At 39.6% G+C, this 18,707-nt stretch overlaps 1 protein-coding gene across 3 annotated transcripts in view; it reads left to right on the forward strand.

Annotated features, from left to right (window-relative positions):
* The window catches only part of LOC122815283 (centrosomal protein of 83 kDa-like), a 1,332,042-nt gene extending 1,319,041 nt beyond the window's left edge, over positions 1-13,001 (forward strand). Inside the window, exon 13 of one of the 3 annotated variants that reach the window (XM_044087644.1) lies at positions 12,542-13,001. In XM_044087644.1, coding sequence (XP_043943579.1) covers positions 12,542-12,709 — 168 coding nt within the window. In that variant the 3' untranslated portion in view covers positions 12,710-13,001. Of the gene's footprint in view, positions 1-12,479 lie in introns of all 3 variants that reach the window. The other 2 variants (XM_044087646.1, XM_044087645.1) reach the window with 2 other exon arrangements.
* Positions 13,002-18,707: the final 5,706 nt, after the last annotated feature.

The raw sequence follows: 18,707 nt of genomic DNA on the forward strand, positions 1-18,707 counted from the left end.
CCCAGTCCATCATATTTCCTATCTTTCCATAAGACTTCTACTAGAAAGACTTGCAAGAGTAAATGGAAGAGATTTGTCTTCTGGCCCCTTAGCAAAGATCTGGATCCTTTTTCTGTGCCTGTACCAGCGATCCTTGAATTTTTAGCTTCAGTCTTTAAAGGAGCTAGTTTTTCAACTATTAGAACTCAACTGACTGCCATTTCTGGCTCGAGGCAGTACTGTATCCCACCATGCTTAGGGAGATTACCCAGATCTCATTTGCAGCTAAACTAGATTGGGTGCTTCCTACTAGGCTCAGGCTAAGTGGAATCTTTTTTCCTCATTTATACTATTTTTTTCCCTAAATTCTTAGAGTGTTTGGTTGATTTGTTCTACTGTTAGTGTGTTACTTCTCTATTTGTGACTTTTTTTGCATTTTGGTGTTACTGCTGTTGCTGGTCATTGTACTTTCGCTAGGCTGTTACCTTATACCCTATACCGGCCCCAATCTCTTTGAGGTAGAGAATTATTGCTGATACTTCATATTAAGCTATCATGTCAACCCATTCTATAGTGTAAGGAGTTCTCAGAAGAAAAGGAAATTAGCTAGAGATCTGCATGATTTTAAGCACCAGCATGTTTTTACTTGGCTTAGGACTCGCGAGCAGCTGGCAGCTGATCCAGCCAATCAACATGTAGCTTCAGTGGAGACAACCAATCAAAGTGAAGGTACTACAGTTTCCACCAGTGCAGTAACACCAGGAAATGTTTCATCTCCAGAACCGACCATTTCTGTGTTCTCTACACCTCCTATGGAAACGCCTTCAGTTTCTGGTTCAGAGAAGGCTATAGTAGTTCCTGAAACCAGACCAGTAGTATGGCGCAAAATTATTTTAACGGCCAAGGACCAGGTTTTTCCAATGCTTCCTTTACTGTTCCGTCATCACAGGATAGGGTCTACGGACCAAGGAGTGGCCAGAAATGGAAGGAGCCGCCAGGTACGAGTGAAACAAGGACTCTCAAGAAAATGTGGGGCCTGAATCAAAAGGACTGATATGGAATACCTCATGGTATGTACTGAAACCAGCTAAACGGCCATTGTTGTTGAAAGGTTTAGGCTTTATATACTCTCTATGAGAATGGACTTAAGTGAATGTCTAATAGAATTAAGACTCTTTACATGTAATGTGGCTCTAAAGGCAGTGTTTGAGATGAGTATTTCAAAGCCTGTTTTTCATAAACCTAGTGTTTTTGTACCCAACTTACCACATAATGTGGAGGTCTTTTACAAGCTTGTGAGAAAGATTTATATATATATAAAAAAATTATTTATAGTAAGTTTAATGCAGTGAGCATATATAAATGTGACAACAATTTAACTAGAGCTGAACAACAGGCACGTAATGATTTGCAGCGCAATAGAGACATTGTTATTCGCCCAGCGGACAAGGGTGGCCCTGTGGTAGTGTTAAATACAGACTATTACTATATGGTCTCAAACATATGCACCAGTATTTTGAATTCTTTAAATTAATGCCTGTGTATGGGCCTTATGACACAGAAATTGTTTGACTACTTCAAAGATGATGTACCTTTAATACCTCAGCTTCAAGGTACACCCAAAATACACAAGAATCCTGTACATCCTCCTTTTAGACCGATAGTAGCTGGTGGTTGCTGGCTGACTGAGCCAATCTCAACTTTTCTAGATTCACAACTGAGAGAGGTACTGATGGATTTTCCTATGGTCCTTAAAGATACTGAACAGTTTTTATGTGATCTTTATATGGCCACTACTGACACCACAAAAGCAACTGTAGACATATTGGTGACCTTTGATGTAGTTTCCTTATTTACTTGTATTCCCAATCAAGAGGGTATTCTTATGGTCAAAAAAGTCTTGCTCAGATCTCATAAGTTTTCGTCAAGTCATGTTGACTTTTTATGTATGATGCTTGAGTTAGTACTGGACAATAATATATTTTTGTTTCAAGACAAATGTTACTGGCAAATATCAGGTGTGGCGATGGGCACGAGTTGTGCCAATTCTTATGCCAACCTGGTTATGTTTGAGTGGGAGCAACAACATGTTTTTAATGGAAGGGATTCTAATGTTTTATTTTATCGACATTTTGTTGATGATCTTTTTGTTGGCTGGCATGGCAATGAAAATGATTTGATGGAATCCTTTCATGATCTTAATACCAGTAGTTTTCCTAAGTTTACTATATGTAGGTCCACTCAATCCATTAATTGTTTGGATGTAACAATGTTCAAGAACGAGGGGGGGCTGGTGTACCAAAGTCCATAGGAAATATTGTTGCTGTCCAGCCTTCCTTCATAGGGACAGCATGCATCCTTCATATGTGTTTTCCAGTGTAGTGACTGCACAGGCTATGAGAGTATCTCGCCTGTCCTGTGATGAGAAGGATTTTTCTTTTGAGTTAATTTTTCTTAGTAAAGCTTTCGAAGCTAGGGAGTATAGCCAAATGGAAATTACCAAGGCCAGGGGGAAGGTTTTGAATGAGAGAGGAGGACAGGCTAAACCCTTTTTCTCTGATCGGGTGTCACTCCCAATAGAAGGGACCGGAGCCTCTGGGATTCTAGTGGTATTATCTTACATGCAGGATGTAAATATGGTCAAGAACATCCTTCGTAAGAACTGGTCCATCTTCCAGGTGGATGATAAGATATCAGAATTGGTAGGACCTCAACCAAGGTTTGTCCATAGAAACAAAAAGAACCTGAAGCAACATTTATGCAACTCCAAAATGTTGACTAATGTTGTAAGGGAGTGGGTTGGGACCCGTAAATGAGGTGCCTGTGTATACTGTGACTGTGGATGAATCCAGATACTTCAAGCATCCTCAAACTGGCCACCTGTGGCAACTGTGTGTCAAGGTGGATTGTAACACCATTAACTTGATATGTGGCACATTGTGTCATCTGCTTCAGGTTCTATATCGGGAAAACTAACCGGCGTTTGAAAGAAAGGATGAGGGACCACCTGTATTGTACCAGAAAGGGTCTGGAATGTACTGCCCTATCTAAACATACCATTCAAGCAGGTACGCAACATACTTTTTTATTTCAGGTCCTGCATGTAATGTATCTGGACCTGAGGATGGGGGATATAAACAAGACAGAGGGAATTGAACTACAATGGACCTTAAGGTTAGGATCACATAGGGGCCTTGGCTTGAATGATGGTGTTCCCCTCAAGCCTATATTAAGATCTAGAAGGCTTAAATAATCACATATTCTTTAAGTGATGTATCTGCTACTTCCCTTCAAGCCTGTATTACGATCCAGAAGGCTTAAATAATTGCATATTTTTTATGTGATGTATCTGTTGCTTTAATAATGTGAGTGTCTTAATTTAATTAATGTTTTAGGAGGGAATTTTAGTGGTTTTGGTTGGTCAATGTATTATTTAAGCATTTAATTTTATCTTTATTGTTGTCTGAAGAAGCAGTGTCTACCACTCCAAAAGCGCTCACCTTTTAATAAATTTTGTTATTTTACCAGTGTCTCAGTGTTTTGAGTCTACATTATACAGCATTTGCCGCCTTTTGGGGTTTATTGTGGACTTTTATCTTGTGTGTTGTATTCTCGCTGTTTGGGATTCTTTTTTGCTGTTTTAGTGTAAGGAGTTCATTTAAGTTAGAGGACTCTTTTTCTGCCCGTTTAAATTAGAGGGTTTTCTCCCTTCCCTGTCGTTTTCTCTTAGAGGAGTTGCTGTTTAAGTTAGAGACTTCTCCTCTGGCTAGGGGAGACTGTCGTTTGAGTTAGAGACTTCTTCTCTGGTCTCCCTGGTTTGTTAATTGTGTTCTGTTTAAAAAAAAAAGTTTGCTGTGTTTTTGATTGTTGTTGGTTGTTAGAACTATTAGGTTAGTTATGTCAAATGATTCTAAAGAATTGAAACCTTCGGGCTTCAAGATGTGTGACCGTTGCAGCCAAAAAATGTCTCTGACAGATGGAGACACCAGTTTTGTGTACTGTTTGGGTGTGGTCCATCTGCAGGAGTCCTGCTCTTTTTGCCATGCTTTCAGCACCAGGGTTATGTTAGAGAGAAAAAATAAGTTGATTGTTAGGGGATTGTTGAAGGTTCCTTTCTCTGAGGCTTTAGAAGGAAAACAGAGTTCCTCCAAATCCCCTCATCAGTCTCAGTCCCCTAGATCCGACAAGTCTTCAAAGAGATCTGTTTCCATGGCTTTGGAATCTGAACCGTCGAAGAAGCAGTCTAAGGATTCATCAACAGACCCGAAGGCTTTTGGGCATGAAAAGGCTACCTGTTCAGCTCCGCTGGTTGTTTTGGAACCGACAGAGTATCGCATATGGAGCCAGTCCCCAGTCCTGGAACCGGTCTCCTCAGTCTTGCACTCGCCTATTTTGTAGTCCATTAAATCCTGAGACCCCGTCCTCTCTGTCCTCCAGGTGTCTCTTGGATGATGATGTGGAGGGTGTGGTCAAACGGTTGTTACAGACACTGGTGTTGGACAAAATTCTGTCGAGCCCAGCCCAGAAGGATTCAGGTCCAACAACCGCCACTTCTCCTTCTTTGATTCCTCCTCCGACCCATGTGGTTGGTTTGGAGTCGGAGTGTTTGGATTTGATCATAGTGGAACTGTCAGGGCTGAGATCTGCTCCGGCTTTTTCAGTCCCGATTTCCACTCCAACCTCCTCAGTGCCATCGTCTATTGAGGGATCTAGGGGCCGATGCTCCCCCATCGGGTCTGAGAAGGAGAGCCGGGTTGGACAGTTGTTTGAACTGATTCTCTCTCTTGGGGCTTTGGCACAGGTAAGCTCGGCACCTACATCAGCCTCGGAGTCCACTGCCTTGGTTCAGTGGTGTCTCTGGGTTCCTTGGAGCCGGGAGCTCCCTTGGAGTGGGTCCACGGTGCTTTTGAGGTCATGAAGGTCATGAGGTGCTGTCACCTCAGATGGCTCCACTCTCAGATCTGTACACTCTTCCCTCAAAAGCCCCAGAGTCTCTTTACCACCTGTCCCTCCCAATCTTGGAGACACGAAGTTCCAGGATGCCCCACTGGGTGCATCCGTCTCTTCCTAAACCTCCCCGGAGTACCCTTCTAACGAGGTCCCTTAGAGGAGAACATGTAAGAGGAAACATCTAGACTCCCCTGAGGAGTCCATCACTTCAGACACAGACCTCAATGATTCATAAGGGTCGCCACGGTCACCCTCTGAGGCTGTCTCCTTTGCGGACATCCTAGAAATCCTTAAGAAGAGAGGTGACTGGAAGTCCATCAACCCTTCTAAGGATGAGTCAGTGTACCTTAAGGCTTTTGGTTCTCGCCCTTCCACCTCTTGGGTGACTCTGCCTTTTGACCAGCTCCTGAATATAGTCAGTTGGAAGGTGCGGGGCTCTCCAGAGTCTGTGGAACCTGTCCTGAGGAGGCCAAATAACTTTATTATAGCACCTTCTGGCAAAGAATTCCTCTCAAAAGATGCTATGGTGGTGGCTTCAGCTACCAGAAAGGAATTGTCTGAGATGTCCTCATCTGTCTATCCATCGAATAAAGAATCCCGCATGGTGGACAGGTACGGAAAGCATATGTTCTCGTCAGCAGCCTTTATCCTCAGGTCACTGAACTGTTTGATCCCTTTTACCAGATTTCAGAGGGATCTCCTGAAGGAGTTGGGAGATACCCTCCAAGGTTCTACAGCTGCATAGGTTTCAGACAATGTGACCTCTCAGCTTTCTACCTTAAATTTGATGGTAAACTACTCCTTGTGGCTTATCTCTTATGTGGCTAATGGAGCGAGTAGGGCAGCAGGTACAGGAATCTCCCTAAGGAAGCATTCCTGGATGTGTTTATGTGAGTTTGCAGAGCCCTTCAAGTCTTCTTTTATCAATGCCCCATTTTATGGCTCGTCCTTGCTCAGGCCAAAAGTGAAAGAGACTCTGACCAGGTGCGAGCAAGAGGGAAAGACTCTTTCTGCCATAGGAGACAGTTTTTCCCTCGCTAGCAGGTCTTACCCCAAAGGTTAGAAGGAGGGGGGTAATGTGGTTCCATAAGTCCCAAAGAACCTTTCCGGATGCACAGTGATTCTTCCCCCAGGGGCAGAGGGGGAAACCACAATGAAAGACGCTGACCTCGCGGCAGGGGGGGGGGTCTGCAAAATCATGGCGATAGGGATGCATTCCTTGGTGTAGGCCCTTCCAGCGCTCCTGAAAAGGAGACCCGTCTGTCCACCTCTGGAGGCATTCGGGGGTCGCTTGTCACTGTACCCAAATGCCTGGCTAAACATAAATGTTAAACGGGTACAAACAGTCATATCCAAAGACTACTGTTTACCCTTTTCCTCTACCCCTTCAGAAAAAAGGTCAGTCCTGGATGTTCCACCCAGGGACCAGGCAACTCTAGAAGTTCAAAGGTTGCTAGAAAAAAAAAGAGTCATCCAAGATTTCCCTGCAGACCAAACTGGATCCAGAACTTACTCAAGGTTCTTTTTAGCTCCAAAAAGACAGGAGACTGGAGGCCCATTTTGTATCTCAACAGACTAAACAAGTCCGTAAAAAATCAAAGTTCCCGATGGTGACACTGCAGTCTATACTCCCTTTTCTGGGGAAAGACAATTGGATGTGCTCGATAGATCTCCAGGATGCATACTACCATATAAAGGTGGACAGGTGATCCCGGAGTCACTTACGCTTTCGGCTGATAGCGAGTCATTACCAATTCCAGGCTCTGCCCTTTGGTCTCACTACAGCCCCCAGAGTGTTCACCAAATGCATGGCAGTAGTCACAGCTCACTTGAGGCATCTAGGATTGCGGGTGTTTCTGTACTTGGACGACTGGCTCATGACCGCCACCAACGAGCATCTACTTACCAGAGCAAGAGACACCACCATCCACCTTTGTTCTCAACTAGGCATTACAATAAATTTCAAAAAGTCTTCCTTGTTGCCATCACAGCATATTGTATTTATAGGAGCAGACTTAAACACAAGAGAAATGGTAGCCAGATTTCGTCCCGACATGATACAAACCTTATGTCAACAAGTACAGGACATCCTCACAAAGAAGAAAGTACAGGCAAAGGTTGTTCTAAAGATCTTGGTTTCCATGGCGGCAGCAATAATCTTGGTACCGCTTTCATGCTTACACATGAGAGTTCTCCAGTGGTTACTTTTCACCCAATGGTCCATGCAGGAACTGCTCATGTCCCACAAGATTATCATAACGGAATCCTGCAAGAGAGACCTCCACTGGTGGCTGCTTCATTCTTCTCAGGTGGTTCTGGGCAGACCATTCATCCCCTCTCAACCAATAGCTGCAGTGACCACGGACACTTCCTAGATAGGGTGGGGGGGGGCATTATCTGGGGAAGACAGTCCAAGGAGTTTGGCAGGAATACGAGAATCACTTGCATATCAATGTCCTAGAGATGAGAGCAGTGCTGTTGGCATTGCATGCATTTCACACCACCCTTCCACTAGGAACGATTGCAATCCAGACAGACAATATGTCAGTCTTGTGCTATATAAACAAACAAGGAGGAACCAGATCTTACCCCCTAGGTTGAGTATGTTGAGAGCCTCAGAGTATGGCAGTGGGCAGTCTCTTCCCATCGCCTTCTAATAGCAATGCATATCCCCGGGAGAGCCAAAGTTATTGCAGACAAACTCAGCAGAGCTATTCTAATGCCTCACGAGTGGTCCCTGAAACAGGAAATTGCGAAACAGATTTTTTCGCAAGTGGGGCCAGCCTTGCTGCGACCTTTTTGCCATGTCCATGAACGCCAAATGCAGCAGCTAGTTTGCCCTAATCCACCCTCTGAGGGAGTCACCAAAGGATGCACTTGTACACGATTGGCCCCTCCCGGGTCTCCTTTATGCCTTCCCTCAATCCCCAAAGTCCTTCAGAAAGCCAGCATGTTGAGAAACAGGTTAATACTCATTGCCCCATACTGGCCTCGACAAATTTGGTTCCCCTTCCTATGGCCCCATCTACAAGAGGATCAGTGGATTCTGGACCCAGTTCCAGACCTCCTGACTCATCCATCAGGGACGCTGCATCCCTCACTCAAAACCCTCAAACTGACAGCTTGGCTGCTCCAGGTCCTGTCCTAGCCAGGCTTCCGAATATATCTGCTGCTGTGAAACATATTCTGATCTCATCCCACAAGACGGCAATTAGAAAGTTTTATGCTAGAAAATGGAAAAGATTTTCCTGTGGGCTCTCAACAATGACACTGATCCTTTCATGGCCCCTGCAACTTCTATTTTAGACTTTTTAGCAAAACTCTTCAACAAAGGTGCAGCAGCGGCTACCATACAAGTTCAATTGGCTGCTTTATCAAAGTACCATATTGGAGAAATGGGATTCAAAATTATGTCCCATAGACTGTGCAAAGCCTTTTTTGAGAGACCTTTTTGCTTAGGCCTCCAGTAAAAAAAACACCAGCCCCTTGGGACCTCAATTTGGTATTTCCACTCTAATACTGCCACCATATATACCGGATTCATCTTCTCATCTGAAGTTTCTAACGTTATAAACAGTTTTTTTGGTGGCCATCATGTCAGCTAAGTGGGTATCAGCAAGGATTTGTCTCTATGTCCCCCCTACTTGGTTTTCCATAGAGACAGTTTCCCTGAGAAGTAATCCATCATTCTTACCCAAAGTGTGCTCCGAAGCAAACTTGAATCAATCTATTGATCTATCTGTTTTTTTTCCAAACTATGGCAACAAGGCAGAATATAAATTAAACCAATTAGATGTACAGGCAATTATGTTTCTACCTGGACAGAAACAAAGAATTCAGGAAATCTGATCAACTATTCGTCTCCTTTTCAGATAAAAAGAACGGCGTCCCAATATCAAAAGTTACTCTCTCAAAGTGGCTTATTGATGTCATTACCTATTCATATACTTCCCAAAACAGACAACTGCCTGGAAAAATAAAAGGTCATTCAACAAGAGCCATGGCAACCGCATTTGGCTTTCAGGCTAGACTACTGATAGATGCAATTTGTGTTGCAGCGACATGAGCAATACCTCATACCTTTATCACTCATTAGAAAGTAGATATGGCCTCCTGGAACAGGGCCTCATGTGGATCCACTGTTCTGAAGAGTTTGTTCCCTTGAGCCACCCAAGAAAGAAGATGCTGGGGACGCTGTCCCAACCAGCAGGAATGAAGGCGAGATAGGACAACCTAACATAAAGAAGTTATGCACTCACCATAACGTTCCATGTTTGTTGTCCATCTCACCTTCATTCTTGCATCCCACCCTCCTTCCCCCAACCTTCGCTCCTGGAGGATCAAGAGGCTTCTATCATATTTGGAACTTATGTATTCTGATTTTCTCCTTAGTCCTAGGTGGCACATGTTTATGTATGTACTATTATGTGTACATAACTGTTACTCTGTTCAGTGTTTGCAAACGAGATCTGGGTAATCTCCCTAAGCATGATGGGATAGGGTATTCCCTCAATCCACTAGAAGCTCTCGAGCTTTAGTATAGGCCAAGTCAGAATCGATTCTCTGTTCTGAACCCAACCAGCAAGAATGAAGGTGAGATAGACAACAAACATGGAACATTATGGTGAGTACATAACTTCTTTTTACCCTCATCTAAATTATGCAAGTCCTTTCTCAAGAGAGCCTTTTTGCTTAGACCTCCATTAAAAGAGCCTGTTCCCTCTTGCGACTTTAATATAATGTTTCAGGCCTTAATTCAATCTCCCTTTGAGCCTTTTTATCTTGGAAAAACATTTTTCTTGTTACTATTACATCTCCTAGAAGAGTATCTGAACTCCAGGCTCTGTCTTTGAAGGCTCCCCAGTTTTCTTTCCCCATTTTTCAAACAAAGGGGAATACATATTACATCAGCTGGATGGGCATAGACAACTTTGTTTCAGCCTTCATAGAACCAAATACTTTAGGAAGTCTGACCAAGTAGTTGTTTCTTTTTCTCCTAATATATTATGCAATCCAATATCTAAAGTTACATTGGCCAGATGATTGACTGATTGCATAACCGGTCTATGGTAAATTGATATCTTTACCAAAACCTCTGAGCCCATTCCACAAGATCTGTGGCAGTTTCATCAACTTTTTAGTCTAGAACATCTTTAGATGATACATGTGCAACTGCAACTTGGGCTAATCCCTACTCATTGCTCACTACAAGTTAAATTTGATTCCCAGGAATAAAGTGGCATTTAGTTCAGCAGTGCTCTGGAATATCGTTCCGTGAAGGCCTCCCAAGGTTTCAGTAACTGGGGACTCTGTCCCATCAGTTGAGGAATGAATGAAAATGACATCATCAGATAAAAAAAAAATTATGTATTTGTCATAATGTTCCATCTGTGTTGTCCATTTTCATTCTTCCTCAACTCCCCGCCCACCTACCCCCTCCTTTTTGCTTCTGGAGAGATCTAAGAGTTGTACAGGAATCTCTGTTCCTTGTTTGAGCTTCAGCTTCCCTTTTCTTTCTACCTCTGGTATTTTCTGTAATAGGTTGCCCTTTTATGTCTAGGGGCAACAAACTTGATCTCAGGTATGTTAGGTTGGTGGGGCATTATGGGTAAAATGAGGAGTTCAAGAGTTCTAGGATCTGATGATCTGGTAGAAGCAGCTGAGTCTGTTCTGAACCCATCAGTTGAGGAAGGATGAAAATGGACAACACAGATTGGAGGTTATGGTGGGTGCATAACACTTTTTTTTCTTACCATTGGTTACGTCCTAATCGTCACAGGGTAGCTACATTAGGGAAATGTATTTATAAGTATGCTACATTAATGGGGATGATGGAAGTACATGAGACATTAAGGCTTTCTAGAAATACGTACACGTTTCTCAAAGAGTATAAACCATTCTCAAGAATACACAAAATGGTAATCAAAGTCTAAACCAACTGTACTAGAAGCAACTGGAAGTGATCTTTAGAAAAGGGTAGGAATAAATTGCATAAAAATATGGGGACTGTGGGAACAATGCATGCAAAATAATGTTTCAGAGGAGAAATGAGGTTTAAAGGAAGGCACGGATTGAATAAGCTGTGTAATGTTTGATTGACAATGACTGGATAGATTATAAGTGATGTATAATGTTTGCAACTGAAAATGTCAGTATGGTTTGTCTTCATGTATATAACTGTATGACTGCCTATGTCATAAGTGATAATTTAATAAAGATCTGTTTAAAAAAAAATCTGCTAAAATTATATCTTTAGGAATACCCAACTGTGTCTACTTACAGCAAAGGGTCTACTTGAAGATCTGCATTTATGGAGAGTACTCAGTGTCTTCTGGTTTTATCATGCCCCATTTCGTCAAAACCTAATAATTCAAGCAGACATCACTAAAGAAGTTATAAAGTAGAGAATATATAATCTACTACAAGACTGTGTATAGGAATTTGTTGTATTTAGTATGTGTGTGCTGAGATAAAGTCCCCCTTGAAGGTGTGGGGAGCTTTATCTTTAAAGCCTGTTAAACAACAGCAGCTTGAATTATTGAATCATGATGTAAATTTAACTCATCTGATGATACTTCAGCCAAGTACTCATGCATCTATTATTTCTCCCCAACTCCCAAGGAAATTTGCTCAATTATTGCTGAGAAATCTGTTCTGCAAGTGATGACTGATGCAGAATACCATCTTAAAGTGAACGCTTGCTTTTGTTTCTAATTTATGTATTTAAGTGTGGCAGCTAAGGCACACGTACCTCTTTTTCAGGCAAAATATAGGAACTTTGCTCAATAAAGTTATTAATGACTTGCTCACAATGACATGACATGCAGCTGCAGAATAAGGGAGTCAAGCCTAGGTCTGTAGGATGTCTACAATTAGAGCAGCTTAACCTTCTATGCTGTGCAAGTACTCAGCATATCTGTAAATCTTTAAAGAATATTTATCAAGAAGTACTCATATTTCTCTTCCTCTCCTCCTCTTAGTAGATTACTGTGCTCTTCTTTGGCCCTGCCCTTATTGAATTTCGTAGTTACATTTCTGCCCCACATTTTCTCTTTGTTGATACATGTGAGCTTTGTTATGCTGGTTAAAATCAGAGAGAACATGAAGGGCTATCTTTAATATATTAACTCTCCGCACAAGATGGTAGCTTGCATCAAATGATTAACTGCAGATATTCACCAGAAGTCATAGGTTCATACTACCTGCCTGTGGTAATACTATTTTTGGCTGCTGTTATGTACACAATTAAACTTTTACCTGAAAATAAGCTGACAAATTTTCGGTTGATAACAGATTATTTCTCCACTGTTTATCTTTTTTTTTTATTTCTTTTCTGCCTAAAAGTTCACACTGTATGTTGTGGCCACTATTAGATGTATATGTTTGTGTATATCTGTATCTGAGATCTGTCTCATACATATATATATATATATATATATATATATATATATATATATATATATATATATTTGTGTGTGTTCCAAATGTAATATATCCTAAAATATATTGTATATGTGTGTGTTGTTTCAGATTCTAATCTGTTTTTTCAGGTTTAGAACACTTGCTTCTGTGTATAATCCCTAATCGGCTTTGACTTTTCTTCTAACTTAAGGAGGAACAACATCAAAGAGAACTATCTATTGTCCGTAAAAGACTTGAGGAACTAGAAACTACCCAAAGGCAACAATTACAGGAACTTTGTCCTGAAGAACACAGACAAGAGCTATCTACCCAAACAGCGTCTGGAAGTGCCAATAAGGAGGAAGATGCAACTGAGTAAAGCTGTTGCTTTCGGATTCACTTCTAATTTGCCATATATTTTTAAGAGTATGCTATAGCTGGTTATAATGTTGACAGGGTTTTTTCCATCAGCACTATGAATACACAACAAACAGAATATAAATTTAAAACTTTCACTTCAATTTTTATTTGTTGGACATTCAGTTTGATACAAAGACATAACTTTTTTCTAAATAAATTTTTATCTACATAATTTATGATTGTACACATTTTTGATCTACAATTTAATGCAGCATTTTTACTTTGTGGACTCATTAAATAATATAAGTTCACCTTTTTTCGTCTATTTTGCATTTGTGTTTATCTTTGAAGTTCATTGTTATTTACTTCCTCTTCTCAAAGAAATCAAATGTATTGTAATGGTGCATTTAAGTTTGGTATTGTTTCATGTGTTTTTGGTGTCCTTTACTTCATCATGATCACTAAAAATGGTCAGCATGCTGGCTGATGCAGGCTTTCCTGTTGTGATCAACTTTATTTCAGCTGCATCAGTACAGGCTAGATATAACAGAATTTGAGAGTCCTTGCACTTTCAAGTTTATCACAGGCTAGAAACAATTACTTTTATGTGGTAGTAATATGTGGCTTGTCATTTTCTTTTTTTCAGTTATCAGATTGTTCCATGTGTATCAGAAATCTTATTGAAGTTCATCTTTTCTTGTGTGTAAAAGAAAATACTTTGCAATCATCATTAGCATCTCTCTGGAAGAATGGCACTGGTGAGTGCTAGTCGATTTATATTTGGGCCATATATTTCTATGGCACTAGTGAGTGCTAGTCGATTTATATTTGGGCCATATATTTCTAACTCTTTGGTTATATACATGTTCATTTGCTTCAGCATGTCAGTTAAGTTCACGCTAAATTAGTTTTGAATTTAGGGGAGCAGGAACACGGGTGATTCTGATTCAAAAGGTAGTAGTTTTGCTAACAAGAAACCATTTGTCAAAACCCTAAAATGAGTTCAAAGAAATGCTTAAAAAGTGGCTGTTGTAACAGTTAAGTCTGTTGATGCATTAGGATATGATGTGTTATACCTGTTTTCCTCACCTTCCTGACTGCAGCAGTAACTGGAGACCAGTAGTAAACTTGAGAACAGAGTTGTCTCACAGATAAACAGTTATGAGTTGCTTCACTAAAAGCATTCTGCGCTGCACTTCCAACATTTTACTTGATTTCAAAAGAACTTCCTCCACAGAAATATTTGCTAGTTGGGTCTTTCCACCTTAATAGCTTAAGTAATGATCCTATATTACAGATGTCTTACTTCTCCTTGTTCTGTGCCATTTAGACTACCACATCTTTTACTAGCTAACATTTGCCGACCCTTAAAGAGCCAGAAATAATAGTGGGTCAGTGTTTTACATATGTGTAGCCTTTACATTGTCAAGGGACTTAAAACTATTGCTGCAACACTGTATAGTAGTAATACTTAAATCTAACATTCAAAGGTCTTATCTGTAAAGCGTGTCTACTTTACTGCATTAATCAAGCAATTAGTATATGTTAAAAACTGGCTTTGTAGAGCATGTAAAACAGAGAGAAATATACTGTGGTCAGTATTGTTTATTGCTGATTTGACTGAAGGACCAATTTGTGATAATCTGGCTCTTAAAATCTGTCTGAAGCCAGATATGAAAATAGTTAGCCAGCACATTGGTTGGCAAGTTAAGAAGCATAATATTCTCTTTGGTAATGCAGTGCAATATAGAAAGTGGATACATGATTCACAATCCATTCCTCAATGAAGAATGTAGTTCTATAATGTGAATATCAAGTAATGCACAATAAACTTTTCACAGTTTTGTCAAAATTATTTCTTGACTTAGTTAATAAGACAGTGTCAGTGTTGCAACAGGCAGCACACACTGCCTTTGGTGCAATTGGGTTGTATTCCACACCAGAAAGATGGATTGCTGACACTGCAGTGTAGCATAAGGGGCTGTTGCACTCTTGAGTGTGTCGTCCTTTCGATGAGATATTAAACCAAAGTCCCTTCTGCTTGAGTGGGTGGTAGCTCAGATGGATGTGGAAGACCCCTTGGCACCTATCAAAAAAGAGTAGGGGTTCTTTATTTAACACAACATAACATTTTTTACAAAATGTACATATTTACAGATGTATACATATTTCTATTTTTTTTTAATGTTTATCATTTTTTATAGCATTCTCATAATTGACCTCCACTGCTTCTTCTTCCACAACCATAATCTAATTTTTCAAAATATATCTGACAACTTCCATTGCCCATTAAACAAAATTTCATTCAGTCTTTCATTCCAGATAACCCATACTATGTAAAATAAATTCTTCTTTACCCTTCTGACATATTCTTTCTTCTTCTTCTTATAATATCCATACATAATAATTTTCATAACTATATTGTCATTAATATTCTCAAAAAAAATTCTTCACACAACTTTTTCCATAGTTTCATCACTCTTTTGCATTTCAGAAAACATTCTCTGCTGTCTATTCTCCCCACAAAATAAACACACTATTTCATAATTATTTTTATATGCCATATTCCCCATTATGGGTAACTTGTTTATTACCAGTCTACATAGAAATTCCTGACAGTGTACCTTCTTGGTACACAACTTTTTCCTTAATTTAGTGGCTTTAATCATTTCTTCTGGTAATTTTCTCATGGATTTATATAATAATATTGTTTCATGTGATTATTATACCATCTATTTTTCTCTATATCATCAGTTTTTATTTTCCATGTTAGCATCTTTTCTTGACAATTTTTAATTTCTTCATTTATGGGTTCATAGGAAGTTACTAGGCTAATGGCCCTACATTTTGTTTTCTCATTTTCTTATTCTTGTCATCTCCCAGAACTTTTTGTACTTGTACTTAAATATTTTCACTATTAATTTCTCATTCTCTTCCTTTACACACTTAAATCCCCTCTATTTATTTATTTAACATTTGTTTACCAGGAAAGTCCAACTTGGAACAAAGCCAGTTTTTAGCGAAGGCCCGGGGAGAAATGTTCCAGACACATGTCTTTGTAAAGTGGGAGGAAACTGGAGCACTTGGAGGAAATCCACACAAATGCAGGGAAGACATACAGACTCCGCACAGAAGGCACCCCAGCCGAGAATTGAACCGGAGAACCTCTTGCTGTGAGGCGACAACACAACCATTGCACCAGTGCGCTGTCAGAGTATATGAGTTTAAAGAAGTAAAATTAACAACTGAATTTAGTAATTCCAGTCCCCATTTATCTTCAGTCATATACAATACACCTCTTTTCAATGGTTTTAATCTTGAACTCCCATATGAAAGAAAACAACTGCATAATTTCCTTTGTAATATTTTTATTGGATCACATAAACATTTGACGTGTATTTTTCCATTAATACAGAATTCACCAAATAACGTTTTTTTTCCTGAATACTAATCTGTATGTCCTCCACAGAAGATATATTTTTTTAATTTCTTTTATCCAACCCTCCCACGGCATTATAACTACATAATTTTCCCCAAATTTTAATCATAGTAAAAACATTCAATGAAAAATACACACCCCCAGTTTTCACCACCATCACCCAAGCCTTTACTTTTATCTTAATTTGAGGTTGTTTCTATTTTCTTTAAACACCAATTCAGGCAAACCAAAACTTCCCTCATCAATATTTTGTTCTTGGCTAGTACCACTATATATGTGTAGGTCAAATTTACTGGAATCACCACCTCCTTTTGCATCAAATATCTAGTATCTTTAATTTTATAAGCTACTTCACTCACTATCACATTCATTACCAGTGCAAACAATATTCCCCACAGTTTTTCTGTTTGCAGGCTTCACTTGTCAGGGATATTATATCCTCTAATAGAATAAAATCCACATCACATTTAGCACACTATTCCATTAACCCTAATCTTCTTACGGTGTTAATAATACTGTTCACATTTACTGAAATTACTCTCAAATTCTTGCTTATTTTTTCTTTTTAACTTTATAGGAAGTATTTTTAAATTTTCAGTTTCTTATTTTACTCTACCCATTTAAATATTTTCCTGGGTTTATGTACAAATCCTTGGTTAGAACTTCAAAATAGTATTAGCATTAATCCCTTTTCCTGACTTCTCACCCTTTATGCACTCTGTCTTTTCAATTTTCTCCTCCATTAATTTCTTCTTCTACAACTTCTATATGTATTTCACCCTCTCCTTCACCCTCTGTCTTTCCTCGTGTATGTTTTTGTTTTCTTCCCTTTCATCTTCTTTTTCATTCTTTACTGTTGTTTTTTTCATCTTGACAATCCGTTTAAAAGTGTCTTTTTTTTTTTTTTTTTTTTTTTTTTTTTACAGAATCTGCATTCTATCACGCAGTTTCTTCCAATATGTCCTTTCTCCCCACACTGGTTATATTATACCTTGTCACAATCATTAATTAAAAGAGAAAAGCTCCCATAAAATAAACCTGATTTACGCTGGTCAGCATATCTTAATATCCCTCTTTGACTAACCACAAAAATAACACTTGGTTGCTGTTTTCACATTTCAAAATGATTTCCAAACTCCACCTTCAGTTCCATAAGTTTCTCATGTCTCTAACTTCCTCAATATTTTCAACAGTTTCACTGAGACCCTGCATGCATTTTTTTAATATCATTGTCTTCCAGTTCTTCAGTTCTAAACTGCAAAGTAACACTTTATCCTATGTCTATTTCTGTCCAGTTCAGCTTATGGGTTGTCAGATTCAATCAGAACTGACCTCGGCAGCAACTTTGCAGCTTTACAGATGCAGGCTTTCAACTCCTCCCCCACTCATAATTCCCTGCAGTATGCCCTTGGACATCAGATTTTGTTTACTGCCTGAAGCATCAGATGCATTTTCAGAACAAAAGCTCTAATATTTTAGTGTAGCCTTTTTTAGGGGGGGGGGGGTTGACATCTATAATCTCCTCCTCTACTGAGAGATTAGTCTCTACAGCTTCTCTTCTAATATTTCTTCTCAGCTATTAAAAAAAATAAAAGCTTCTTAGATCTGATGTCATTTTCATTCTTTCTCAATGAATGGGTTACAGAGCTGATCCTCTGTTCAGACTCGGCTGCATATTTTAGACTTTGGATCCAACTCTTGAGCTCCTCTGTCTACCCATAATGCCCTATTCCATGCTGAATACCTCAGATCTCATTTGCCGCCATAATGCTCAGACTTGGGGTCCTTCTGTCGAGGAATGATCATATTTAGTTTGTAAGTGAATTTGTCTTCTTTACTTAATTTCTTTTTACTTTTCTTGTTCTTTATCTCCCTCTTAGCTTTGGGTTACTTCCAGCATCAGACTCCTTACTGTTTTAAAATAGTATTTCCTCTGTTACCACAGTTGATATTGTCTGTCATACCCTTTATCACAGGGTAATTCTTTGATTACCATTGCTAGCAAATTTCCCATTTCCATCCTTTTTTATGCCTCTTAAAAAAAAAAGAAAGAAAAAAACTTTCCCATTTTTCCTTTTTAGTGTTTCTAACAAAGTGCTTTTTTGCCGTAGGACTGTTAATACTTACTTTCCTGTCATGGTTTACAAGCCAACAGGATTCAAAAAATGCAATTCTCATGGGCATAAAATCTTGAAATCTGCAGATCTGACATCCTCTTACCCAAAGGTTCTTTCTGTGGATCCATCCTCTTACCCAAAGGTTCTTTCTGTGGATCCAAAATTGTTAGATCATACAGCTTCAGATCCAATTATATCAGCCATTCCCATGGCTTCAGTCTCATATCATAGCCTCCTATCATAGTGAGAGTGTTCACGCCTCAGGATGAGAATGTGGGGGAAGGTCTGTCAATTCCTTTAGAACTACAAAAGAATCTCTTTACAAAAGCCTGCTATTTACCCACTTTGTTTTGTTGGAATTAGCTAGCTTCTATTTATAGCATAGAACAAGCTCTGACAGACACATAAATGAGTCTCACACAAGGAAACAGAAGCACACCTCTGTTACAGAAGGTGTGTTA

This window comes from Protopterus annectens, chromosome 11.part0 (assembly GCF_019279795.1).
Source record: "Protopterus annectens isolate FY-2018-M chromosome 11.part0, PAN1.0, whole genome shotgun sequence".
NCBI lineage: Eukaryota > Metazoa > Chordata > Ceratodontiformes > Protopteridae > Protopterus > Protopterus annectens.